Source organism: Garra rufa, chromosome 21 (genome assembly GCF_049309525.1).
Source record: "Garra rufa chromosome 21, GarRuf1.0, whole genome shotgun sequence".
In the NCBI taxonomy this organism is placed as follows: domain Eukaryota; kingdom Metazoa; phylum Chordata; class Actinopteri; order Cypriniformes; family Cyprinidae; genus Garra; species Garra rufa.
In genome coordinates, this window is record NC_133381.1 from 8,945,923 (window position 1) to 8,973,144 (window position 27,222).

Sequence of the window (27,222 nt, forward strand, 5' to 3'; positions counted from 1 at the left end):
TTTTTTAAGAAAATGACCAATTGTTTCACTACATGTGTAGAGCCCTTTGAAGCTGCATTGAAACCGCAATTTGGACCTTCAACCCACTGACCCCCATAGAAGTCCACTATATAAAGAAAAACCTTGTAATGTTTTCCTCAAAAAAATGTATTTCTGTGTTCAACAGAAGAAGGAAACTCATACAGATTTGGAACAACTTGAGGGTGAATAAATGATAACAGCATTTTAATTTTGGGGTGAACTAACACAAATTCCTAGTATGGGTCACCATACTTGGCCTCACGTCACCTCCTTTCCTCCTTTCCTTCCTTCCCTTTAAAGTTAACCATTAAATGATTATTTCACTTCCAGAATAAAAATTTCCTGATCATTTTCTCACCCCCATGTCATCCAAGTTGTTCATGCCTTTCTTTCTTCAGGCGCAAAGAGGTTTTTTTAGGAAAACATTCCAGGATTTTTCTCCATATACTGGATTTCGATGGTTCCCAGTGGGTTGAAGGTCCAAAATGCAGTTTCAATGCAGCTTCAAAGAGCTCTACACAATCCCAGCAGAGGAATAAGGGTCTTATCTAGTGAAACGATCAGACATTTTCTAAGAAAAATACAAATTGATATACTTTTTAACCACAAATGCTCGGCTTGCACTGGCTCGACACATTATGTAATCACGCACGTGACATAGGCGAATGTGCAAAGAAAGTCAAACATCCTTTACAAAAAAAGGTAAAACATCGATTTTGGACGATTTTGAAGTTGAAAGAGAACCCTACCCTACATTTTTAAATGAAATACACAGACAAAGAACTAACTGCGTGTGACTTTTCCAATGTACAGTAGACGCTCATCACAGAGATGGTGCAAGATGAGCATTTGTGGTTAAAAAGTATATACATTTTTATTTTTTTAAGAAAAAGGCTTTTTGTTTCATTAGATTAGACCTTTATTCCTTGGTTGGGATCGTGTAGAGCCCTTTGAAGCTGCATTGAAACTGCCATTTGGACCTTGAACCCGCTGATCCCCACTGAAGTCTACTAAATGAAAAAAATCCTGGAATGTTTTCCTCAAAAACGTAATTTCTTTGCGACTGAAGAAAGAAAGACAAACATCTCGGATGACATGGGGTGAGTAAATTATCAGGATTTTTTTTTTCTGGAAGTGAACTAATCCTTTAAGCATGCACTTGCAGTGTGTAATTTCTGCCACTAGTGTCACCATACAGAATTGCAAAAACAATTGTTTCATTGTACAAAGCAACAGCATGTTCTTAATACAGGGACGGTCCCATTGGAGCAGCCCTGGGTGCCTCACAATGCTGATTTAGGTTAAAGGGAAAATGGCAATTGCCTATGTGTCACCCCTTCTGGGATTTGAACATACAAGGTTATCAACCCAGATCTTTAACCACAAAGCATGACTGGGTACTTGATAAAAGATGGACAGTCGTTGCTGCTGTGCAGAAGATCTCTTGTACACAGCAAGAAAACCTTAATTTTAAGAAGTGTTTTTGTCCTAATGTCCAGTTAAAATGTCTTAAATAATATCATATTCATTTAGCAAACACTTGCAGTGCAGTTAACAAAAAAATAAATGCGACCCTGAACCATTTTTTAAAAATTGAGCTGAATAAGCTTTTCGTTGATTTATGGTTTGTTAGGATATGACAATATTTGGACGAGATATAACTATTTGAAAATCTGAGGGTGCAAAAAAATCGAAATATTGAGAAAATTGCCTTTAAAGTTGTCCAAATGAAGTTTTTTAGCAATTATTGCTAATCAAAAATTAAGTTTTTAAATATTTACAGTTGGAAATTACAAAATATCTTCATGGAACATGATCTTTATTTAATATCCTAATGATTTTTGGCATAAAAGAAAAATCGATTTTGACGCATACATATTTACAAATTTACCCGTGCTACTTACAAAAATATGCCTTTTTTAAACAGTTTTAGATATTTGTTTTATTAAAAACAAATCAAAAAGACTAATTAACATCCTTAACGCCATATAAGTCGCATGATTTCAGTAATTTTTGCAGTGCATGAATTTGATTGGCTGTTTTCTTGCAGGCAGAGGTTTGTGCAGGAACTGTGGCTGAGGTCATCCAGTCTGTGGTCAATGGAGCAGACGGCTGTGTTTTTTGCTTTGGCCACTCCAAACTAGGTAAGAGACAAACAGCTGTGACCAAATATTTGTATATGGGGTCAGATTAGTGTCATTTCACCATCTCTCTATTATATCAACCCATCACAAAGCAAAGTGCTTCAATTGCCCTAAACTACCTTGTAAGTGGGACATTTTTCTCGCCTTCCCCTCCCCGGCGGCCCCATACTCATCCGTTCACATCCTGTGAATTAGATGGAATTAGTTTCATAGCATGCATGGCAGACTACAAGATGATCTCACCCTGTTTTGCCATCATTGTCCATTGTTGCTTCTGGAAGATTAGTGTAAAATTTAACCAGCCGTTTGCTCAGAAAACAATGGAAAAATGCCACTGTGGTCGCTGGTCAGTGATTAGATGACAGCGTGTAATGCCTCAGATGCCTTGTTTCCATTAACCTTTACTTGAAAACCAAAGAACGGCTCATACATCATTGGAAAAGCATTTCATTGGTCAGCCGCGCACAGCTAATTAACTAGCCATAATAACCCAGAGACTGGCCTGTTAGTGCTTTGGAAGTAATTACCTTGGACATTTGGCTTGAAAAAGTGGTTGTATAAAACATGAAACAAAAGAATCATGGTGAACTTGAGCGGTGCAATCTTTTGAGATTTATCAGGCTTGAACACAGAGATTTGTTTTTGACCTTCAAATCAGCTAGAGAGCGAAATATTAATTAATACACCTTGACCTCTAGATCCTGTATGTCATGCTGGTTGTGAGGATGCACAGCCTGTATAGTGAATATTAAAGTACTCTAGCAGTGTTGTGGAATGAAGGTTTATCTCCTGTCCTGAAACTGCTTGATCAGCCCAGAGGCTTATTTATGCTTTATTGCAATAAGTCAGAATCCATAAAATTGAAGGACAAGTTGAAGCCTATAATGGATTTGTGTGTGTAAAAATTTTTAAGAGAGATGCTATAGTAATTGAATCTCATGAGCTCTGCCTTCCCATCGTGCCACTCTCCATCCAGTCTGATTGAATTACTGACTCTCAGCTCATCTGTGAAGGAGCATCCATCTTATTTTCCGCCTGGAAGTAAAAGGCCAGCGACTTTAATTGATGTGAAAGACCATTTTCAACAGAGCGTGTTTGATATGTTACAGTCAGGACATAAAATAAATAATGCAATAAAAAAAGGAAGATGCATAAAAAAAAAGAAAAAAAAGAATATGATTTAAGGTACATAAATTATAAGAACATTCAATTAATTATTATTTTGTTTTTATTATTTGTAATGGATTTTAATGCCGTGTAATCATAATGACAAATATTTAAAAAATATAATTTATAAATTATATTCACCATATTATAAATACATAATTTATATTTACATGTTAATTGTTTTTACTTTTAGAGATGGAATCTATGGAAGCCACTTTCCGCCACTGTATAAAAAATAAAAAAAAAGTTACAAAAAAGATTATTGTGGTTTTTTTATCTTGCAATTTTGAGAATCTGCGTGATACAAACACGCAATTCTGACTTTTTTGTGAGTTAATTGTGAGTTTTAAAGACTATAAATTCAGACTTTTTTTTCTCAGAATTGCGTGATATAAACTCACAACTGGGAGAAATCTAGACTCGCAATTTAAAGTTCTTTTCTTAGAATTGTTATATAAGCTCAAAATTGTGAGGAAAAAAAGTCTTGAAAAATACTTTTTTTCTCACAATTGCGAGTTTTTATCTCTCAATTCTGACTTTTTTTTGGAATTGTGAGGAATAAACTTGCAAGTCCAATTGTGAGTGGAAAAAAGACTCACGTTCTCAGAATTGCAATTCTGACTTTTTTTCTCGCAATTGCAAGTTTGTATCTTGCTATTCTGACTTTCTTTTTTAGAATTGTGAGATATGAACTTGCAAATGCAAGTTATAAAGTCAATTTTTAAAGGGGAAAAAAGACTGATATGTTCTCAGAATTGCAATTCTGACTTTTTTCTTACAATTGCAAGCTTGTATCTTGCAATTCTGACTTTCTTTCTGAGAATTGTGAGATATAAAGTTGCAGTTGCAAGTTATAAAGGTAAATTTTGAGGGGAAAATTACGAGTTTATATCACACAATTCTGACTTAATTTCTCAGAATTGCAAGTTAATATCTCACAATTTTGAGAAAAAATCTGAATTGTGAGTTTCTATCACGCAGTTTTGACTTAATTTCTCAGTATTGCAAGTTTATATCTCACAATTCAGAATTTAGAATTTTTGAGATGTAACCTAAACTTGTTAGATATAAAGTTGCAATTACTGTATTCCATAGGAATCAGTGTTATTGTTGTGAACTAAAACTAAAATCTACTGAAACTAAATTAACCATTTTGGTTTAAAAAAAAGAAAAAGAAATAAATAAATATATATATATATATATATATATATAAACCTAAGCTTAAATGTAAAATGACAAATCTTGCTTTGGCAACTAACTTAAAATAAATTGTACATAAATTACAAAAATCAATAAAAAAACAACAACAACAAAATTACTAAAACTTCGACTAAAAAAAACTGAAAAGACTAAAAATACACGGGGTGGGAAAATATGCGATGAAATATATTGCAATTGATTAGAACATAAAGGTATATTGATAAACTCAGCAAAGTCTGTCCAGTTTTTCCATTAGCAGCATTAAATCTATGAAGCACCTGCTGCAACAATTCAGTAGCTTCTTAAATATTTAAGTATTTAAATATTAGATTTAACATCTTTTGATTTTCTGAGTCTGAAAGTATACAAATCTGCCCTGTGTGCATCATATTAAATCATGAATAATATTAATCTGCTGCATCTTCACCACTGCAGGATTGGCTTATGAACTATTGTGGTATGAGGGTATTTGTCCCATTTTAGCAGATATCATCTCTGATTCCTGTTTCTGTTTTCTCTTTCCCACCCAAACTAGAGGAATGCTTCTTTTGAAGTTCAATCTGGTCTGAACGTGTGCTGTGACATATGGCTTTGTTTAGTGGCCCCTTTCATGTCAACAGCAGGGGTATTAATGCAAGTCACTGTGTTTGAGGGCAGTGTCCAGAAATGAATCCAGGGACGCTGCCAATCAACAGGCTGTTGTTCCGGTTCTGGTCCTGCGGGTGAACCTGCGTTTAATGCCCAGTGCTGCCCACACGGCGTATGTGCTTACTCAACCACACCAAGACATATGGCAAATGTCAGTGGACTGTCAAACGGAGGGCTTTTGCTGGAAATAAAAACCCATTTAAAGCCGGCAAAACATTCTTGCGATTAGACATGGTACATTTTCCAACTGTATTTCTAAGGGTGATTATGCTAATCTTGTCAGGTTTCCAGCTTTAATGGATTTTTAATTGTATTGGAATGTGTTTGTCTAGCACGTGTGTGACATCTGTCACTGTGGTTTATGCCAGAGTGCTGGTCTGCAAGCTAAATATCATTTTAGAAAGTGTGAAATAGACCACCGTATTGGCGTAATGCTCTTGAGGCCAAACAGACACTGTGGCTTTTAGCACCTGACACATTACAACTCTGTTCCACTTTATGCTTTTGAAAGGCCTGCCAATCATTCATAATGCAAGAGATGTGATTGTATGCAAAGCGACCCATGGCCAACTTTATTCTCGTTCTCGTCGCAGGCAAATCCTACACTATGATTGGCAAGGACGACTCCATGCAGAGTTTAGGGATCATCCCATGTGCCATCTCCTGGCTCTTCAAACTGATCAACGAGTGCAAGGAAAAGACAGGCGCGCGTTTTTCTGTACGTGTGTCGGCTGTGGAGGTCTGGGGAAAAGATGAGAACCTGAAAGATCTGTTGTCGGAGGTGGCGACTGGCAGTCTGCAGGACGGTCAGTCTCCAGGGGTCTACCTCTGCGAGGATCCCATCTGTGGGATGCAGGTAACATAGTCGTTCTGGTCATTAATGAAAAATCTCTGTATATCCATTTCATTCAAATTTCATTATTATGTAAATAACAGTAACATTAAAGGTGAAGTGTGTCATTTTTACAATGTTATAATTTCTGTCTGATCTTAATATGTGAGCCTGGACCACAAAACCAGTCTTAAGTAGCACGGGTATGTTTGTAGCAGTAGCCAAAAATACATTGTATGGGCCAAAATGATCAGTTTTCCTTTTATGCCAAAAATCATTAGGATATTAAGTAAAGATCATGTTCCATGAAGATATTTAGTACATTTCTTATAGTATATACCTATAAAAAAGATTATTTTTTGATTAGTAATATGCATTGCTAAGAACTTCATTTGAACACTTTAATGGTGATTTTCTCAAGATAAAGATTTTTTTGCACCCTCAGATTCCACATTTCAAATAGTTGTATCTTAGCCAAATATTGTCATATAATAACAAACCATACATCAATGAAAAGCTTATTTATTCAAAATTATATACCCTTATATGACTGGTTTTGTGGTCCGTGGTCATGGTATTATAAATAAGCCATTTTGATATTCCTGAGTAAAAACTGTGGCACTATGGCAAGGGTTTGGGGCCAGTGTTATTTTAGTTTTATTCAGATACTATTATAGCATTTATTAATAAGTTGAACTAGCTTTTATTTTTATATTTTCACTTTTCTCTTTAATTTTAGGTTAAGATATACTAATTGTATTTATTTATTTATAAATCAACATTTCTACAAAGCTTTAATTAATTTTAGTACTTAAACATATTTCAGGAGTTGCCAGGGGAACATTAAGTTTACATTGTTCAACTAATATTTGTAATTTTATGTTAATTTTTTAGTGCTTAAACTTATTTATTTCAAGAGTTGCCAGGGGAACATTTAAGTTTACAATTTTCAACTGATATTTTTAATTTAATTTAAAATGTTACTTTAATTACAAATTTTAAATTTAATTTAAGTTAAGTTGACAATAACAGCACTGTTTAGGGCAGTGCTTTCTGTTTTCCGGGTAGACATTGGTTGACTTCCAGAATAAAAATTTCCTGATCATTTACTCACCCTATGTCATTTACGATGCTTATGTCTTTCTTTCTTCAGTCGAAAAGAAATTAAGGTTTCTGAGGAAAACATGCCAGGATTTTTCTCCATATAGCGGACTTCAATGGGGATCAACGGGTTGAAGGTCTAAATTGCAGTTTCAGTGCAGCTTCAAAGGGCTCTACACGAACCCAGCCAAGGAGTAAGAGTCTTGAGTAGCAAAACAATTGTCCATTTGATTAAAAAAAAAAGATATACTTCTTTTCAATCTACTTTTCTCTTCCAACTTCAAAATAGTTCAACATCGTTGTTTTACTTTTTATGGGCGTTTGACTTTCTTTGCACATTCGCTTTGTAAACACTGGGTTGGTACTTCCACCTACATTCTAATGTGGCTATGCAATGCGTGAAGACAAGCTAGTGCAAGACGAGCATTTGTGGTTGAAACTATGTACATTTTATTGTTTTTATAAAATGACTGATCATTTGGCTAGATCATTTGAAGCTGCAGTTTGCACCTTCAACCCGATGATCCCCATTGAAATCCATCATATGGAGAAAAATCCTAGAATGGTTTCCTCAAAAAAAAAAAAATTTCTTTTCGACTGAAGAATGAAAGACATGAACATTTTGGATCACATGAGGGTGAGTAAATTATCAGGAATTTTTTATTCTGGAAGTGAGCTAATCCTTTAACTTAAAAAAATAAATAAATAAGTTTAACAATATTGGCACACTTTTTGCCTTATTCTGGGAATCCCCCCAGTGTTTAAAATAACAAGCTTGGTGATCAACCTCCAATAAAGATGCCATTGTTGAATAAAATGCTAATACATGATGAGAGGATTAGTCAAGCAGAGACAACCCCTGTCTCTGTAATCCTCAGACATGTGCACTAATCTCATCTTGGACTCATACCTCACAGCAATGGATTGTAATGCCATCACTTCTCCTGTTCCTATGACAGTCAGCCTTATCACACAGAGCCGGATTCAGACGTGATACCCAAGGCTCTGCTGACATGATTATTGCCAAATAACAAACAGAGGAATTTCTTTTTAGATATTAAGATGTAGCTGAGCTGACAGCATTCTAATGCTTTCTTTCATTTTCTGTAGTATTGTTAATAGTGGTTGATTAAAATAGAGTTTTTGATTGCTGATTTTTTTATATATTTAATTTATTTAATATATTTAAACATATAATTGCAAGATATCAGCCTACATTTCAGCCTTGGCGATGTGTGACCCTGGACCACAAAACCAGTCTTAGGTAGCACGGGTATATATGTAGCAATAGCTAACAATACATTGTATGGGTCAAAATTATCTATTTTCCTTTTATGCCAAAAATCATTAGAATATTAAGTGAAGATCATGTTCCATGAACATATTTAGTAAATTTCCTACTGTAAATATATCAAAAGTTATTTTTTGATTAGTAATATGCATTGCTAAGAACTTCATTTGAACAACTTTCTTAATATTTAGATTTTTTTGCACCCTTGCATAATTGTATCTCGGCCAAATATTGATTGATACAGATTTTGGATGATGTATATATCTCAATTAAATGATAAAAAGTGATGATAAAGAGATTTATAATCTTACAAAAGATTTATATTTTAGATAAATGCTGTTTTTCTGAACTTTTTATTCATCAAATAAACCTTAAAGAAAGAACCAGCTGTTTTCAACACAATAATGTGTTTTTAGAAGCAAATCAGAATATTACAATGGTTTCTGAAGGATTACATGACTGGAATAATAATGCTAAAATTCAGCTTTGAAATCACAGGAATAAATTACATTTTTAATATTGTCATTTAGAAAACTGTTAATTTAAATAGTATTTTTTTTTCTTTCTTTTTTTAAATGTTACTGTTTTTGCTGCACTTTGGATCAAATAAATGCAGGCTTGGTGAGCAGAAGTGACTTTCCTAATTTATTTTCCTAATTTCCTACTTTAAAAATATCAAAAGTTAATTTTTGATTAGTAATATGCATTGCTAAGAACTTTATTTAAACAACTTTAACGGTGACTTTCTTAATATTTAGAATTTTTTGCACCCTTGCATAGTTGTATCTCAGCCAAATATTGTCCTAACAAACCATACATCAATGCAAAGCTTATTTATTCAGATTTCAGATGATGTATTAACCTCAATTTACAAAAATTTACCCTCATGACTGGTTTTGTGGTCCAGGGTCACATATGAATATACAATTGGCATGTTTGGAGTACAAAGTCAGTGCAGTTTCTTAAACCAAATGTTCCTTAATCCAAAACTGTGCAATAAAATTCACATTGCATGCTTTGTGTTTTTATACAGTTACAGAATCAGAGTGAGTTGCGGGCTCCTACGGCTGAGAAAGCTGCTTTCTTCTTGGATGCTGCCATTGCTGCACGTTACAGCAGTAAACCAGACTATGACGAAGAGGAGCACCGTAACTCTCACATGCTCTTCACCCTACATATCTACCAGTATCGAATGGAAAAGACTGGCAAGGGTGGAAGTGAGTATCATTATGGGTTAGATAGAGTTTCAACATGAACTAGAGCAGAGATTCCCCATTAGTTTTTGGTCCGTGACCTATTTTTTGGACTAGTTAAGATACTTTTATGATGAACACCAGCATCTTCAGCTGTGCTAGTCTTATCGTCTTCCACGGTTGATTTTGAACTTTCTCATTATACTTCCAAATGTTGCCTGTGTGGTTTATAAATAGTCTATTGCTGATAATCTTAGAGAGGGGCGTGATAAAACACATGAAAAAAACTGCCATTGTTAATGTGAGATGTTCAATCTGATCTAAAAGCTGTCATGCTAAAACTAGCTATTTCTAGAAAACAGTGCTAATTTGTCTTATCGCAAAAATGTTCTGTTTGGCACAAGCAAGTCTTGCCTTTTTCCAAGAGTGAATAAAAAGTAAAACCAGATGTGTTAGCATGGGCTTTTGGGCTATTTGAGAAACTCAAATTACTTCTAAACTGTATATAATGAAGCTAGTGTAAGCAGAGTCCATGAAATCCACTCAGGATATTTTTGTGGCGCAGGTTAACTTATATAATAGAAACATAGAGAGAGACATAATGTCACCGTTTGAAATATCGGTTCATTAACCTCAGCGTTTTCACTAATAAGTTCCATTTATCTTTATTAGGCTACCATTAAGTTACAATAACACTTCATAATGGAATTAGATGCTCATCATGAGGCTTTTGACAGTGTTTATACCTTTTAGTTTTTCCATTGCTTTTCCAGTTTCTTTCCAAGCTTGATTTTTTTATTACTTTAAGTTGCTATTTAAATATTTTAAGAAATTATAGAAATTAATACTTTTATTTAGCAAGAGTGCTTTAAATGATCAAAAGTGATGATCTATTTCAGATAAATGCAGTTTTTTGAACTTTTTATTCATCAAAGAAACCTTAAAGAATTCTACTCGGCTGTTTTCAACACAATAATAATGTTTTTTTGAGCAGCACATCAGAATATTAGAATGATTTCTGAAAGATCACAAGACTGTTTAATGATGCAAAAAATCAGCTTTGAAATCACAGGAAGAAATTACATTTTAAAATATTTTCAAATAGAAAACTGTTTTAAATTGTAAAAATATAATTTTTTTTACGGTTTTTGCTGTACTTAGGTCAAATAAATGCAGGCTTGGTAAGCAGAACAAAAAATCTTACTGTTCAAAAACTTTTGACTGGTACTGTATATCATATGTTAGTTGATGAATAAACAAGGTTAGAAACTCCTATTAGAGTTTAGTTGTTAAATCTGACTCTGTGGTTGTTTTGCTTAGTGTCGGGAGGCAGGAGCCGACTGCACCTCATTGATCTTGGCAGCTGTGTTAAGGTTTTGAGCAAGACCCGTGACAGCACTACAGGACTCTGCCTCTCTCTGTCCGCCTTGGGGAACGTCATATTGGCTTTAGTCAACGGCAGCAAGCACATCCCTTACAAGTAAGACTTTTACCTTATATAAATTGAGTCAAAAACACACTGGGTTAGACTTCCAGTCTCGAAAGACAAGATTACGATTATAATGTTATGGGTGTAGTCATTCACCAGTCGCTAAACTCATTAAAGATGCAACATGTTTAGCCTTCATATCTCCATTGCATGCTGTTAATTCTTCTCAAACACACCTCATATGAAGAATAATATATACAAACTGACATTTTCCATCCTTTGATGTGAGCAATTATTAGTGGATTCTAATGCAACGTTGAATCTGCAGAGAGAATGTAACCTTTATCGCTCCTCAGGGGTAATAGCTAAGTGAATTAGCTCATGCCAAGCAGCTATAGAGACAGATGCAGTTTCACATTCACTGGGATTCATCGCACAGACCATTTCTCTGCAACTGCTGTTTTATTTCTTTAAGCAGCGTGTTAATTTCCGTTAAACAGACAAGTTTGAGAAGGTGCCGTGCATCTCCCAGCAGCTTTTTTCAAAAAATTTGCAGCGCTTCCATTTAGCTCCCTCAAGGCACGTTTGCATTTTTATGCCATGGCTCTCTAATTTAATCATGGCGCATTTACATTGCAAAGCATCATGGGGTTTAAGGCTGGAAACGCAACAGCTCTGGAGAGCTGAGATATAATTAGGGTTTAAAGCCTTTTAGGAGAAATGCAACATTTGCACAAGATAAATTGAATTAATATGCATGTATCATAAGTGAATATAAATCTACACAAGTCACTAATTTTAGATAGTGATTTAATTAGTGCTAAATAATATTTTAGCTGCCTTTTATTTCTCTAATTGAATGACTTAACCTGAAATGTAGGATATTGTTCAATTATTAATTGAAACAGTATTAATCCAGTTTATGGCATCAGTAGTAATTACCAGAAATCATTTACATGTGCACAATAAGTGTTTACTTATTTTGCCAGGGGGTGTATGTTATTAAATGTCATATTTAAGATATTTTTTATTTATGTTTCACCATGGTTAGTAAATTATACATGTATAATTTGTGCTTTTTTTCATGTGATTGCACTCTTAATAACCACTTAAGATTGACTACAGACTTCACTAACCATTTTCATCATCGCCCGACATCAAACAAATTAGCAAAGAGTATCACTGTAATCGCATGTGACAATGTTTTGGCTTCAAATTCTTGTATAGGTCATTGATTTCTGAGAACTGAGAACTTACATGCGCATATTGTAATGCTGACTCATCTTTGAAAGCAGCTTTATATGTCACCTCTAATGGTTGCCATGGGGAAGGCAGACAGAACAGGAAATGTCAATCCAAGTCTCTCTTTCTCTGTAAAAAGAGACTGTCTGGCAGCCAAGGTTTTGTGAATCAGGGTCAGCAAATGAAATGCCCAACAGGGTCTATCCATTCTTCTTATTAAAGAGGGTTACATTACACGATTAGACTGATTGCTAGAAGCGGTGCAGGTATTTATTATTGAAAAGGAGTTGTTATTCCAAAAGCCTTGATTTTTGAATGCATCTAGAATTTTTCAAATACATTTTATTTTGAAAGGGTTAACTCATTTTATAAATCATGTATCTTCTCTTTTTTAGGTATTAAGACTTGTATGTCTAAATGTAATGTAAATTATGTCTCTTATTAAAGTATGTAGTAGAAAATCCATAAAAGACTTATGTTATTTAAAAAATCCACATTGTTTTATACATATTGTGGACAATGGGGTGGGGGGTGTCATTATGACGTGAAATATTTGCTTTCGAAGAACTACTGGCGCTACCCGTTACTATTTTTACTGCAACACAACTCGGAAAATAAAATACTGATACAATGACATCAGCTACTAAAAGAGCTTATAGGTGGCAATGGTTGTAAGCATAGGCTCCCCACAAGGAGTCTAAACACCCCTGGATATCGAGTGAACGGTGAGAAACTCCTTTAGTGGCTGCAACGTCATGAAAAGTGTTGGCATGTTTACAACCTTCTAGAATGGCATCTAGCGTTTCTTGTCTCTGCCATTTGTAAGCTCTTTCAGTAGCTGTGGTCTACTAAAAGCCTCAAAAGCATCAGGGCTAAAGTGGAGAGAACAAATGTGTTTAGAAAGTTTTATTCGTTCACAGGCATTTCCCATTCTTTTCTCCTCTTCTTATTGCTAGCAAAAGCAGAGAAGACTTTTGTTGCTTCTCTTCTTGCTGTTCAACTAAAAAATTACAACCAAAAGCCACACAATGTGCCATTATATCAGTGTTTTATTTTCTAAATTGTTTTGCTGTAAAACCATTTTACATCGTCAAAATAATGGCATCCCCCATAGTTCAAAATATGTATAAAATGATGTCGATTTTTCATGTGTTTTCTACAACATATTTCAGTAAGATACATCATTTAGGTTATATTAAGTCATGGAAGTCCCAGGGTTCCCTTGAATCATTTGGTTACACAACTATTATTTTGACAACTAATGCTCTTCCGTTTTTTTACAGAGATAGTAAGCTAACAATGCTGCTACGAGAGTCCTTGGGAAACATGAATTGTCGCACAACCATGATAGCCCACATTTCCTCGTCACCCAACAACTTCTCAGAGACGCTTTCTACCCTTCAAATCGCCTCTCGTGTTCTTAGGCTGAAGAAGAAGAAGGCTAAAGTAAGCGTGGTATGACCTTGTCCTTCATTTTATTGAACTTTCTTTTAGCATTGAATGATTCACCTTTGTATTTCATGTTTATTTTTTTAAAATGCAGTATGTTTTATTCTTTTGTAGCAATACACATCCAGTTCCTCTGGTGGTGAGAGCTCATGTGAGGAAGGACGAATGCGTCGGCCAACACAGCTAAGAACGATTCATTCTAGAAACGTTGTTGATTCAGAGATGCCCCTGCTACACCTCTCCAGTGACCCTGAAGACTATTCCAGCAGCGAACAGTCATGTGACACAGTTATCTACGTAGGTCCAAATGGCTCAGCCCTCTCAGACAAAGAGCTAACAGACAATGAAGGTCCTCCAGAGTTTGTTCCTATCATCCCATCCCTACATAAAAATAAAGCAGATCTGAGCATGGCTTCTTTGACATCAGAACCATCTCAAACAGTTGTAGCCCCACTAGCTCAAGCCTCACAGTCTGTCCAACCTGTGCATACTGTTCAGCCTCTTCCAACTTTGCCAGAGGAAGGTGCTGAGCCGGGTAAAAAGGAGAAGGATTGTCTTAAGTGCAACACTTTTGCAGAGCTCCAAGAGAGACTTGACTGTATCGATGGAAGAGAAGAGGTGACACAATTCCCTTTTGAAGAAGTCCTTGCCAACAGAGCAGCCAAATTTGAGCCAGGCAATAGTCAAGGTGGTAAAGAGGGTCAGCAATCCAGTTCTCCCAAGAGGATCTCTGACCAGCAACTGGAGGAGATCCGTGAGGTGGTTGAAGAAGCAGAGATCGCTCAGTCAATAATTGAAAGCTTGACACAGCCTTCAACAGGACTCTCCAGCAGCAGAAGTGTGACTGGCAGCAGTGGTATTGGGCAACTAACTCCTCTTCACAGAGCCAAGAGCTCTAGTTTGCATGACAGCAGAGAATCCATCAGTGGTGGGAGCAGCAGTGAGAGTAAGCCTCGTCCTATGGGCTCTCCACGGCTGGGCATAGCCAGTCTTACTAAAACCTCAGAGTACAAACCACCATCTTCTCCCTCTCAACGCTGCAAAGTGTACACCCAGAAAGGAGTAATGCCTGGCACACCACCTCACTCCTCTCATAATCTCTATAAAGACTCTAGAAAGTCATCCACAGAGTCTTTGCTTAATCCCGAGTCTAGAACCTCTCCGGTGGGGATGAGCCCACAGGTCCTAAAGAGATCTTCATCATCCAATAGCCTTGGATCAGCTGAGACACTGTGTGATGATGTTCCCCAGCTGCCATTAGACAGTAAGAAAAATGCGAAGGACACCACAGCCACAGTTACACTGGAGCATCCTTTGGAACCAAATGGAGAGGATGAGCTGGTGTTCACCCTAGTGGAAAAGCTGACAATTAGTGGGGTGATGGAAAATGGCAGACCAACCAGTATTATCAGCTTTAACAGTGACTGTTCGGTCCAGGCTATGGCATCGGGTTCAAGGCCTGTTAGTATCATTAGCAGCATGAGTGAAGACCTAGAACATTACACCACTGCTCCCTGCACTACCACTGCCACTATCTCACAAGTCAACATTGCTAGATTCCTGCCTCTCAACAAGATAGAAGGGGACGCCCAGACTAGTCGTCGTTCCTCAATCAGCTCATGGCTGAGTGAAATGAGTGCTGGAAGTGATGGTGACCAGTCGTGTCATAGCTTTGTTGCCCAACAGTGCTTTGGACAAGGTGAGGCAATAGCCGAAGACAGGCTTTTAGAAATTCAAGAAGAAGGAGACATAGACCTTGAGTCAACTGACCAAAAGAATTCTGATTCTAACAAAACCGAAGTGAATGATAAAACCACAGCTAAACACCAACTCGACAAGTTGTCCTCAACCTCAAGTGGCTATGTTCCTTTTAAGACCAATATGACAACTCACCCATGTGCCGCTGTTAAGCCAATGGTTGTGCAGGACTTGCAAACCAAGTCCACTCCAGTCAAAGATCCCAAATCCCCACCGGTTCCAATCTCAAGTGAGATCAATTTTGATGACCCTTGGATGAAACGGGAGGGATGTGAAGAGATCAAGCCTTTGGAGATGGTCTGTGAGGTCAAGAGAACATGTGAGTCTGTAAAAAGGAAATGGCAAGTTGACAAGCATGACTCGAGTGAAGCAGCACGTTCCCCTGATTCCTTGAACCGGGTGGTGGATGGCTGCGAGATGATCTTTAATGCATCCGAAAGCATAACTCAAGTTTACTCTGCAGACATCCTCAGGACGGGTAGTCTCCCTCGTGCATGGCATCGCTTGAATAAGCAGGACGATCTGGAAGACCCTACGTACCATTACATGAGTGGAGAGTATAAAAGCCTTGGGGTAACTACCTCCACTCCCTGCAGTCCAAGAGCCACACTCGAAAGAAGAAGTTCAGCGGGGAGGCAAGGTATCTTTGCCCGTCAGAAAGGAATCCCACCATTGCCACCTGTAAGAAAGTCTAGCCTTGACCAGAGGAATCGAGCAAGTCCACAGCACAATCCAGGAAATTCTCAAACACCAAACCAGCATCTGTCTTTCCTTGGCAGCACACCTGAAGACTTGTGTGCTAAACACAAAGGACCAAATGTAGAAAGCAGCAGACTCTTCAGTGCCAAACTTGAGCAGTTGGCAAACCGAACCAATTCCTTAGGAAGGTCCCATGGGACACATTATGACTGTCATTCCTTAGAGAGGGCGGAGAGTTTGACCTCTCTGGGCTCTAAAGGAGGCGTTACAAAAGACAGTACAATGCCAAGGACAGGTAGGAGCATCACTCGTGGTTTGCTCTCATCACCCACCAACGGACCAAATGGCAACAATAATGCACCACAGTCACCCAAAGCAAGTCAATCCAAAATCTCTGCAGTTAGCAAACTCCTTATGGCAAGTCCCAAAGCTCGAAGCTTATCAACCTCTAGCACTAAGACGCTAAGTTTCTCCACCAAGTCCCTCCCACAGTCAGTCAACCGAAGCTCAAGTTTGCCTCCCAATGGAAAGAACCAAAACCAAAATTCATGGTCAACCCAGTCTCTAAGTCGCAGCAGGGGGACAGGGTTAGCATCCAAGCTACCTTTAAGAGCAGTAAACGGACGAATTTCTGAGCTCCTACAAGGTAGTGCCAGCTCTCGTGCCGCCCAAGGACGAGGGGCTTCAGACACAGAAGAGAGAGGAGCAGCAGTCCAAGGAGAGGAAAGGCCAGTGGTCCATACTTTGCCCTCACCTTACAGTAAGATCACCGCCCCAAGAAGGCCTCACCGTTGCAGTAGTGGACACGCCAGTGACAACAGCAGTGTGCTAAGCGGAGAGCTTCCTCCTGCAATGGGAAAGACTGCTTTGTTCTATCACAGTGGTGGCAGCAGTGGCTATGAGAGTATGATACGAGATAGTGAGGCCACAGGAAGCACATCATCTGCTCAGGACTCGATGAGTGAAAACAGCAGCTCTGTCAGCGGTCGCAGAAGCCTCAAAAATTCAAAGAAAAGAAGTAATCCAGGTAAGCAAATATCACTTCTGAAATATTGGTAATCTTCATCGCTTAAAATTTGAAGGAATATTAGCTGTAGGTGTGCCATTGTTCTACGAACATGTTTGACAAAATAGCCAAGGCATTTCAATAAAAACCTTTATTTTGTGGAAAGCAGTGACCAAAATTAGAGAACTGTAACCACTGTAGCATGAAAAATTCATCCTTTTTCGCCTTCATCTAGACAACCTCTTGTCACAGGGTTTCCGTCACCTTAGAGCCATCTTGCAATCTCCGTGAAAATTGGAGGAATGCTGCCAGTTAAATAGGGTTTGTCATATAATTAAGGAAATTAGCACAAGGTGCTAGATTAACACCTACATAACTTGGATGTATTGGTGAAGTTTCTCTAATTTTGATCAGTTAATTTTCAAATATCTCATTTAAGTTTTTTATACTTTGCTTCAGTTTATTTATGAAATATGCTTAAAAACTGCTTTTCTACTCCTGTTAGGATAACTTCAAATAGGACTTAACAGTGACCTTGAAATTTAGGAAATTATAGGTTGTTCTCTAATTTTGATACACACACACATATTTACACTACCAGTAAAAATTTTCAGATTTTTTTAAAAGTCTTTCCTTCTCACCAAGCCTGCATTTAAAATACAGCAAAAGAAAAATTTGTGAAATTTTTAGTACTTGGCAACGATTAATCACAATTAATCGCATTCAAAACAAAAGTTTTGTTTATATAATGTATGTGTGTTATGTATATTTATTATGTATATATAAATACACACATATAGCATATATTTTGAAAATATTTAAATGTGTATATGTACACAGTACACACACGTATATTATGTATACAAAAACTTTTCAAAATTTAATATACAAACATATTCTTCTTAAATACATATACATGCATGTGTGTTTATTTATACATAATAAATATACAAATGATAGAAATACTTTTATTTAGCAAGGCTGCTTTAAATTGATCAAAAGTGATGATAAAGACATTTATAATGTGACAAAATATTTCTGTTTCAGATAAATGCTGTTCTTCTGAACTTTCTGTTTATCAAAGAAACCTGAAAAAATTCTACTCGGCTGTCTTCAACATTAAAAATAAGTGTTTTTTGAGCAGGAAATCAGAATATTAAAATGATTTATGAAGGATCATGTGATGCTAATGATGCTAAAAAGCTTTGAAATCACAGGAATAAATTATATTTTTAAATATATTCAAATAGAAAATTTAAATATTTTATTGTTTTTGCTGTACTTCAGATCAAAATAAATGCAGGCTAGGTGAGCAGAAGAGACTGTAAAAAACATTTAAAATCTTACTGTTCAAAAACTTTTGACTGATAGTTAAAGTCTGATATTTATAATCTGATTCTCAAGTCTGGCAACTGTATTCAGTGGCTCATCATAGAATTCATTGCATTTTAACAATACAAAGATCTCGGCACAATTTATGTAATCCCAAATGAACTGAGCTCAAGAAAATTTATTGTACTACGAAGCTGTCAGGACTCATTCCAGATCATAGTTGGAAGAAACAAAACTTTTTAAACAGCTCTACTCCCCTGTACACGCTTGGATGATCTGTTATGATACCGACTGATAGCAGTTGCCAAACGTAGCTGTGGGTGGTCTTTCAATATTTAGCGCTGCCTAAATTCCTGAATACACACCTCCTCTCCCGTTTCCTCAGGCAGAGAACTTTTACTCTCGTTCTTGCCACCACAAATTTTTGCATGGTGGGAAAACTGAAAATTTAAATCCTGGCTCTGAAACAACAGACACAAAAGCTAGACCAGTACACGTTGAACCGCAAAGAAAAGTAGTATTGTAATCAGGTTGCGAATACCTTATTTGAAAAGGTCTTTGCAAAGATATAAAAGCACAACCGCAGTTAAAATTTACATCAACTGCCAACCGCCAACGTTCTCCTGAATTTAGAGCACTCTCTCTCTGAGACTAAAAGTTTGACCTTTTCGGTGCTGTTTCCAGACCAAATGACAAGCTGAAACACATTAATATTACCTTGTTCCCTGGTTTCCAAATCTGCTAACTTATCAGCAGACCTGAAACTGTCAATTTCTATGCAAATCAGCGAACCACTTCTGGCAAATTCATCATTGTAGACTTCGTTCCTCCAGACTGCTTAGATAAGATCTGTTTTATTTTTCCCCAAATTTGTATTTTTTTATTTTATTTTTCCATTAAAATTTTTCTGGACTGTTTTAATGGTTAAATTAAAAACATTAATCAAAAAGCATGTCTAATTAATTGAAACTATGAAACTTACACAATTTAACAGCAATTCATTAAAAGCTAAACACAAATTTTTTTTAAGGCCCTATGAATTTTATTTTTTTTCCAAATTCTGTTTTTTCTGTATTCCATTTTTTCCCCGTTTTATTTTTTATTAGACTCTGTTTTAATGGTTGAATTAAAAATAATAATCCAAAAACATTAGTTAATTAAAACCATGAAACGTACACAATTTATCAAGTTTAACAAAAATTTGTTTTAAATTTTCTGGATTCCTTTTTTTTTTCCATCTTAATTTTTTTAGACTCTGTTTTAATGGTTAAATTAAAAACAAAAAGCATGTCTAATTAATAAAACCATGAAACTTACACAATTTAACAGCAATTTTTTACAAACAAAATAAAATTTGAAGGCCCTATGAAATCCTTTTTATTTTTTCTCCAAATTCATTTTTTTTTTTCTTCTGTATTCCATTTTTTTCCCCCTATTTTATTTTTTCTAGACTCTGTTTTAATGGTTAAATTAAAAATATTAATCAAAAATATGAATTAATTCAAATCATGAAATGTACACAGTTTATCAAGTTTAATTTAAATTTTTCCAAAATCTGTTTTAATTTTTCTGGATTCCGTTAAGTTTTTTTTTTTTCTCCATTTTAATTTTTCTAGACTCTGTTTTAATGGTTAAATCAAAAACATTAATCAAAATGCATGTATAATTAATTGAAACCATGAAACTTACACAATTTAAAAGCAATTTATTAAAAGCTAAACACAAAATAAAATTTTAAGGCCCTATGAAATTTTTTTTTCGTTTGAATTTTTCTGTATTCCATTTTTTCCCCCGTTTAATTTTGCCTAGACTCTGTTTTAATGGTTAAATTAAAAATATTAATTAATTAAAATCATGAAACGTACACAATTTATCAAGTTTAACAAAAATTTAATTTTAACACCCTATAAAATCATTTTATTTGTTCCAAAATCAGTTTTTTTTCTAGACTCTGTTTTAATGGTTAAATTAAAAACAAAAGCATGTCTAATTAGTTGAAACCATGAAACTTATACAATTTAACAGCAATTTATTAAAAGTTTAACAAAAATTAAATTTTCAATGCACTCTCTCTCTCCTAGACTAAAAGTTTGACCTTTTCGGTGCTGGTTCCAGACCAAATGACAAGCTGAAACACATTAATATTACCTTGTTCCCTGGTTTCCAAATGTGATAACTTATCAGCAGACCTGGAACTGTCAATTTCTATGCAAATCAGGGAACCACTTCTGGCAAATTCATCATTGTAGACTTCGTTTCTCCAGACTGGTCAGATAAGATACTGTCCTGCTATTATCTCAGTGTTTTTTTTTTCCATTATACGGCTGCATTGAATCGGTAAGAGTGCGGCTCCATGTAGGTTAAACTTTGGCTTGGCACTGTAACACCCTTTGACACTGTCTTGTGTCTGGTTTAATTACAAAACAACTCAAGAATGATTAAATTAATGCTCATAACATGGCATTGCTTTATCCCTAGGGTCCCAGAGACGCCGTCTAATCCCTAACCTCACCTTAGACACCTCCTCTCCTGTGAGAAAGCCAGTCATCAGTCCAGGGGTACGCTGGGTGGACGGTCCCCTCCGGCCCACACAGAGGGGTTTAGCTGAACCTTTTGAGATTAAGGTTTATGAGATTGATGATGTTGAACGTTTACAGAGGAGGCGAACCGTAGGCAATAAGGTAAGAATGAGCAGTTGGAGTGTTTTTACAACAGTTCTCTTGACTGAGATCTCACTTGTTGTTGTGCCCTCAGGAAGTGGTATACTTTAGTGCCAAACTGAAGATCTTAGAGCATCGGCAACAGAGAATCTCCGAGGTGCGGGCCAAGTACGATTGGCTGAAGAAAGAACTGGAGCAAACCAAACAACACCTGATGCTGGAGCCAGAGAAATGGACCACTGAATGTAAGTCATTGGCACACTGTTTTTATTAAATCCCATATTAAATATGTTATATATTTTTTTTCCAAATTCTGTTTTTTTTTTTTTTTTTTAATTTTTCTGAATTATTATAATTTTTAATGGTTAAAAACATTAATCAAAAAGCATGTCTAATTAATTAAAACCATGAAACTTACACAATTTAACAGCAATTTATTAAAAGTGAAAAATATAACATTTTTATAGACCTATGAAATCCATTTTATTTTTCCCAAATTCCATTTGTTCTGTTTTATTTTTTCTGGATTCAGTTTTTTTCCCTGTTTTTCTAGACTTTTTCTAGACTTTGTTTTAATAGTTAAATTAAAAATATTAATCAAAAAGCATGTCTAATTAATTGAAATCATTCAGCTTACACACTTTAACAGTAATTTATTAAAAGTTAAACAAAAATTTAATTTTTACGGCCCTATAAAATCTGTTTTATTTTTTCCAAAATTCCATTGTTTTCTGTTTAAATTTTTCTGGAATTTTTTTTTTTTTTTGACTCTGTTTTAATGGTTAAATTAAAAACATTATTTATATATTTATATTATATTTAACAGCAAGTTATTAAAATATTAACAAAAAGTACAATTTTAAAGCCCTATGAAATCCGTTTTTTCTTTTTTCTATTCGGTTTTATCTGTTTTAATATTTGTGAATTACATTCTTTCCGTTTAAATTTTTCTAGACTCAGTTTATATGATTGAATAAAACAGTATTAATCAAAATACCTGTCTAATTAATTTAAACAAAAACATTTTTTCATTAACTTTTTTCTGGATTCTGTTATTTTTCTAGACTGCTTTAATGGTTAAATTAAAAACATGAATCAAAAAGTCATTAATTGAAACCATGAAACTTACACAATTTTACAGCAATTTATTAAAAGCTAAAAGCTAAGGCCCTATGAAATCCGTTTTATTAATTTTTTTTCCAAATAGTTTTTTTTTGTCCCGTTTTAAATTTTCTAGACTCTGTTTTAATGGTTAAATTAATATACATATATATAAAAAAGCATGTCTAATTAATTGAAATCATGAAATGTACAGTTTAACAGCAATTTATTAAGTTTAACAAAAAACATTTTTTAACGTCCTATGAAATCATTTTATTTTTCCCAAATTCTGTTTTAATTTTTCTGGATTGTGTTTTTTTTTTTTTCATTTAAATTTTTCTTTAAAAAAAAAATTACATTTTTAATGCCCTATGAAATCTGTTAATTTTTTTTCCATTTTAATTTTTTAATTAATAAAATTATTTCATATTTAGATTTACAGATTCATATTTAAATAGTCTTTTTTCATCTTAATATTTACAGTTATTTCACTAGTCTGTATCGCGTTTTGATTTAAGTGTACTGAAATATTTTCGATTTATTCATCCAAAATTTGGCAAATTCCATGGTATACAGTAAATTCTATTTTTATAAATGGATGCTGCGATTCCTTCTGTTTTCCACTTCGCAAAATCACAAGGCCCTATGTTTCCAGTCCAAGAAATAATAGTCATATATACAGGGTACCCGCGGGGTCTTAAAAGCATTGAAAAAGTCTTAAATTTGATAATCTCAAATTAAGGCCTTAAAAGCCTTGAATTTGGTATGCAAAGTCTTGGATTTCATTACAAAGGTCTTATTTTATTTATTTTTGCCTTTCCTAGGATTAAGATCATACCGTAACAAAATTAACTGTTACTAATGTAGGTTAATTAAAAATTCATGCAGCGTAAAGCTGAGTGCACCTCGCGCTCCACGTCATAGCAGAAAGCGCGAAAGCGTGCGCACCCGTTACTATGGTTACTAGGTAGGGCTGGGCGGAAAATCGAGTTCTGGGGATATATGTATATTATTCCCCAACGCGATGCGGGATTATCCAATATCTTTCATATCGATATGGTTTGAGGCCACACATGCGCGTGCGGGTTCTGCGCGAAACAGAAGGAAACAGGAACACGCAACGCCGGTCAACACAGAAAACATACTGGTCAGTAAAATGAAAAACAATGGTTCACTTATCTGGAGATGGTTCAGATTTAAAATTTCCTATGAGCAGCAAAAACAGCCCATCTGCAGGGAATGTTATAAATCAGCTGTATCAAACTGTGGAAGCACGGCAAATCTCTTCCACCATTTAACGTTACAGTTTTACAATAAAGTGAACTGCCAGCCAGACGGGCTATCGTAAAGTAAGTTAGAGGGCTCCTGCCAGGTCCAAAAACTCCTCAATTTAGTTGTATCAAATTTAAGGCCATTAAACGTTTTAAATATGTTAAATAGCATAAGAAATGTCAATTATAATTTAGGAGGTCTAACATTTGGGGAGGGAAAGACGAGAATCGCGATAGGGCTGGATTATACTTCAAAAGGCAATGATGTCATTGAATAAAAACATAGGTACTGCACGTTTTAAGGTCAAAACGCCACACGGATGTCTTTATATGAATGTATCTGAAGGGAACCGACTGTCCTCAGAAACATGTCGTTGGCATTTTCATTTCATGTCTGATAAAACTGCGTCAATGCTGTTTTGTATACAGCCGTTACTAGGGAAACCGTAATATTTCAGCGCTCCTAAAGCGCCCCCCGTGACGGAGAATGACATTTTATTTCCACATTTTTTCAGCTGTTTGTCAAATGATTGCAATTATCGACCTGTTTTTATGCAGCAACCACAAAGAGTTGTAAATGTGAAAGAAGTTAATGTGCCTTCTCAATATCTAAACAATTAAGACAGTAATATTTATGTTTTAAATATAGAAATAAACTATATACTCAATTTATCCCTTTTAATGGTATAAAGGCTGAAATGGCATTGTATAAGCTATTTTGTTTTTGTGTGTACCTGTATCTGAATTATAAATCATGCCATTTTATTGCTGAATATTCTACATTACACTGTCCAATCCTACTCATACTGTTCATTTTACTTGTGCAGCTCTCAAAAAGGGTCATAAATTGCCTTAAATTGATATTTAAAAATTCTGCAGATACACCAAATAGTGAAATAAAATTACTTGCTTGATATTTGTGTATTGAAAAAATTGCAGCCAAGGCAGCAGAGCTGCGAAGTTCAAATTTATTTGTTTATTACAAATCAAATGTGTGTTACGCTGTTGCGTATGTATTAAATATAACTGATAATTTAAATAAAATGTTTAATTTAATTCAAGTAGCCCACTTGTACATAATTATTTTCTAGGGTTCAAAATTTATACAGATTTGACATTTTCCCCTCATACTTCTGTCGGAATGGGTACGAAGTTGGCATTGAATTTCATTTGAAATGGTATTAAAAAGGTCTTAAAAAGCCTTGAATTTCATTTGGAGGATGCTGGGGGTACCCTGTATATAAACAAAATGTAGTGAATGGCAAATTCACTCAATAGCTGTGCAACCTGCAGGCATGTAAAATGTTTTTAAGACCATGTGTTGGGTTTGAGTTCAGTCAGTTAACATCCGTTTCTTTCATTTCTGCAGTTGACCTTCAGCAGACGTTTGAAGTAGACTCCATGGAGTACTTAGAAGCTCTGGAGTTTGTCACGGAGCGACTGGAGAACCGGGTCAACTTCTGCAAAGCTCATCTGATGATGATCACATGCTTCGACATCACCTGTCGGCGACGGTAAAAGATTCGCCAAGTATAAAGGACGGTCGGAAGTGGAAAAGGCTCTGCAGGGCGTACGTCAGCAAGTTGCAAAGTTCATCACCACAATGATGGCTGAAATATTTTTTTCGAAAACGGATTTTAGCGGGGGAACGGAAAACGCAGGACTTGGAGAGATGATCGAAAGAAAAAAAACATTGTCCCACATAGACAGATGAGCACTTTGGAACTTCTAAGACATTGGTGTGTGAACAAACTAATATTGCCGTACACGGATAAAAAAGAACAAATCGTTAAAGACGCCGAATGGAAAAACAGAACAAAAAGGACGACAAGTGCCTTGCGAACACTTCAATATCTTGGAAATCTATGGATAACAAAAATCCATATTTGTGTACAGATGGTGCTAGCTTACTTAAAAAAACACGCATACATACAAACAAACAAACAAACAAAAAAAAGTTTAAAAAGTAAGAAGAAAAAGAATGAAAACACTGCTTGTTCAATTACGTGTTTAATCTCTTCTGTCTCGGTATTTGTATTGTTATACACTAGTCACATTCAACATGAACTGTTACGTGTGTTTTATATTATTTTTTGTATTCTTGGACACACTGAGACCACATAGAGTGTTGCGTATTCCATGAAACGGCACAGCACGACATCTCCAAGAATGATTCTGGCACCGGCTCATTGATTTTTCACATCCCCTGCGGTTACGTTGGCATTTTCAGCAGTGCGACGCCTCGGGCTGGGCCGCTCCAGCGTGTCACGCTTGAGAGGCGAGAAGAATCCTCAGTCTGGCAGGACCAACAAGGATCTTTAAAATCAATAAAATAAGCAGAAACTTTAATGCACAGGCAAAACTTCCAATTCCAGAGCAGATCGGTGCATTTGGCCTTCTCTCTCTCTATGTGGTCTCATTGTGAGTGTGCTGACACTTTGGTATAAATCTGTTTATATATACAGTATCTATATGGTGCTTGAGACAGTTTCAGCTCTAAACGTTTCTAGATGAGTATATAGCCTGTTTCTGGTACTAACTAAAGACTTCATACGCTTTTCCATTCCCGCTTCACTCCTTTTTCCCTGACCCTGGCCAAAGCAAAGGGGAGCGACGTTCCTGCTGCCCTTTTGACCTTTTGGCATTGTAATGAATGAAGGATATTATTTATTTTTTACCTCAGGAGGCCTGTTTGACAGAGATGCTTATATTCTATAATTTATTTAGCCTGCGAAGCACTATGCATTAAAATTGTACAGTAGCTAAATTCATGCCATATATATATATATATATATATAAATATACTTATATATTTCACTTTTGTTCTTCTTTCTATATGATATAAAAGTTTCTTTTTGCATTTCTTTGTAATGACGAGAGAACGAGCGATTTCCGTGTTTATCCATGAAAATGTTTTTTCATCACAACCTGTCATTTTTCAGCATCTGTGGATCGTTTCGAGTAATGCATTGTGTGATATGCGGTACAATGTAAAACCAATATCGTCCTTAATGCGCTTTAATGTTCATGAACACGGTTGCGAAAACTAAGGCCGTGCGAGAATAGAAAGGAAAGACAAAAGGAGTGAGAGTTTGGCGTTATAGATGTATGAGGGAAGATGAGAAAAGTTGTCAACATATTGCTTCATGTTAATACTGTGACAGTCAGCATGATTTCTTGTTCTGTGGGGAAAAACACAGCCTGAATGAGAGTTTGATTGCCATACGGATTGATGTAAATAAAGGATGTTTTGGAAGCTGCATTCTTTTTTCTGCCTTATTCTGCACAGCTAATTAATAACGCAAATTAAAACCTTTCTCCTTTCTGGGTTTTTTATTGTTAGTTGCCTACCACATTCATAAATCTTGAATCTTGTTTTTTTTTTTGTTGGAACTTCTTGTAAAACAGAACCTTTTGTAGGTTTTTGAGAAGGTAAGTGACAGTGGAAATTAATGGGAAGCTAATTTTATCTAGTGGTAATGTTTGGTATCATAGCCAAACAAAATCTTAACTGAAAGCTTTTTTTTTTTTTTTTTTTTTTTTTTTAAGAGATCAACCTTAAATTAAAAAAAAATGTTTTGGAAAATATGTACATTTGAAATAATATTTCAATTTAGTTTTATTCAAATTTAATTACAATTTAATTTCAATTTAAAATTAGTCCTAATAGTACTCAAA

The 27,222-nt window shown here is 35.4% G+C and overlaps 1 protein-coding gene across 1 annotated transcript in view; it reads left to right on the top strand.

Annotated features, from left to right (window-relative positions):
* The window catches only part of kif26ba (kinesin family member 26Ba), a 134,270-nt gene extending 107,464 nt beyond the window's left edge, over positions 1–26,806 (top strand). Inside the window, exons 7-15 of the mRNA XM_073827554.1 lie at positions 2,072–2,165; positions 5,774–6,036; positions 9,438–9,621; positions 10,918–11,077; positions 13,552–13,723; positions 13,832–17,201; positions 20,991–21,193; positions 21,267–21,417; positions 24,914–26,806. Of these exons, the coding sequence (XP_073683655.1) occupies positions 2,072–2,165; positions 5,774–6,036; positions 9,438–9,621; positions 10,918–11,077; positions 13,552–13,723; positions 13,832–17,201; positions 20,991–21,193; positions 21,267–21,417; positions 24,914–25,062 (4,746 nt within the window). The 3' untranslated portion in view covers positions 25,063–26,806. The remainder of the gene's footprint in view (positions 1–2,071; positions 2,166–5,773; positions 6,037–9,437; positions 9,622–10,917; positions 11,078–13,551; positions 13,724–13,831; positions 17,202–20,990; positions 21,194–21,266; positions 21,418–24,913) is intronic.
* Positions 26,807–27,222: the final 416 nt, after the last annotated feature.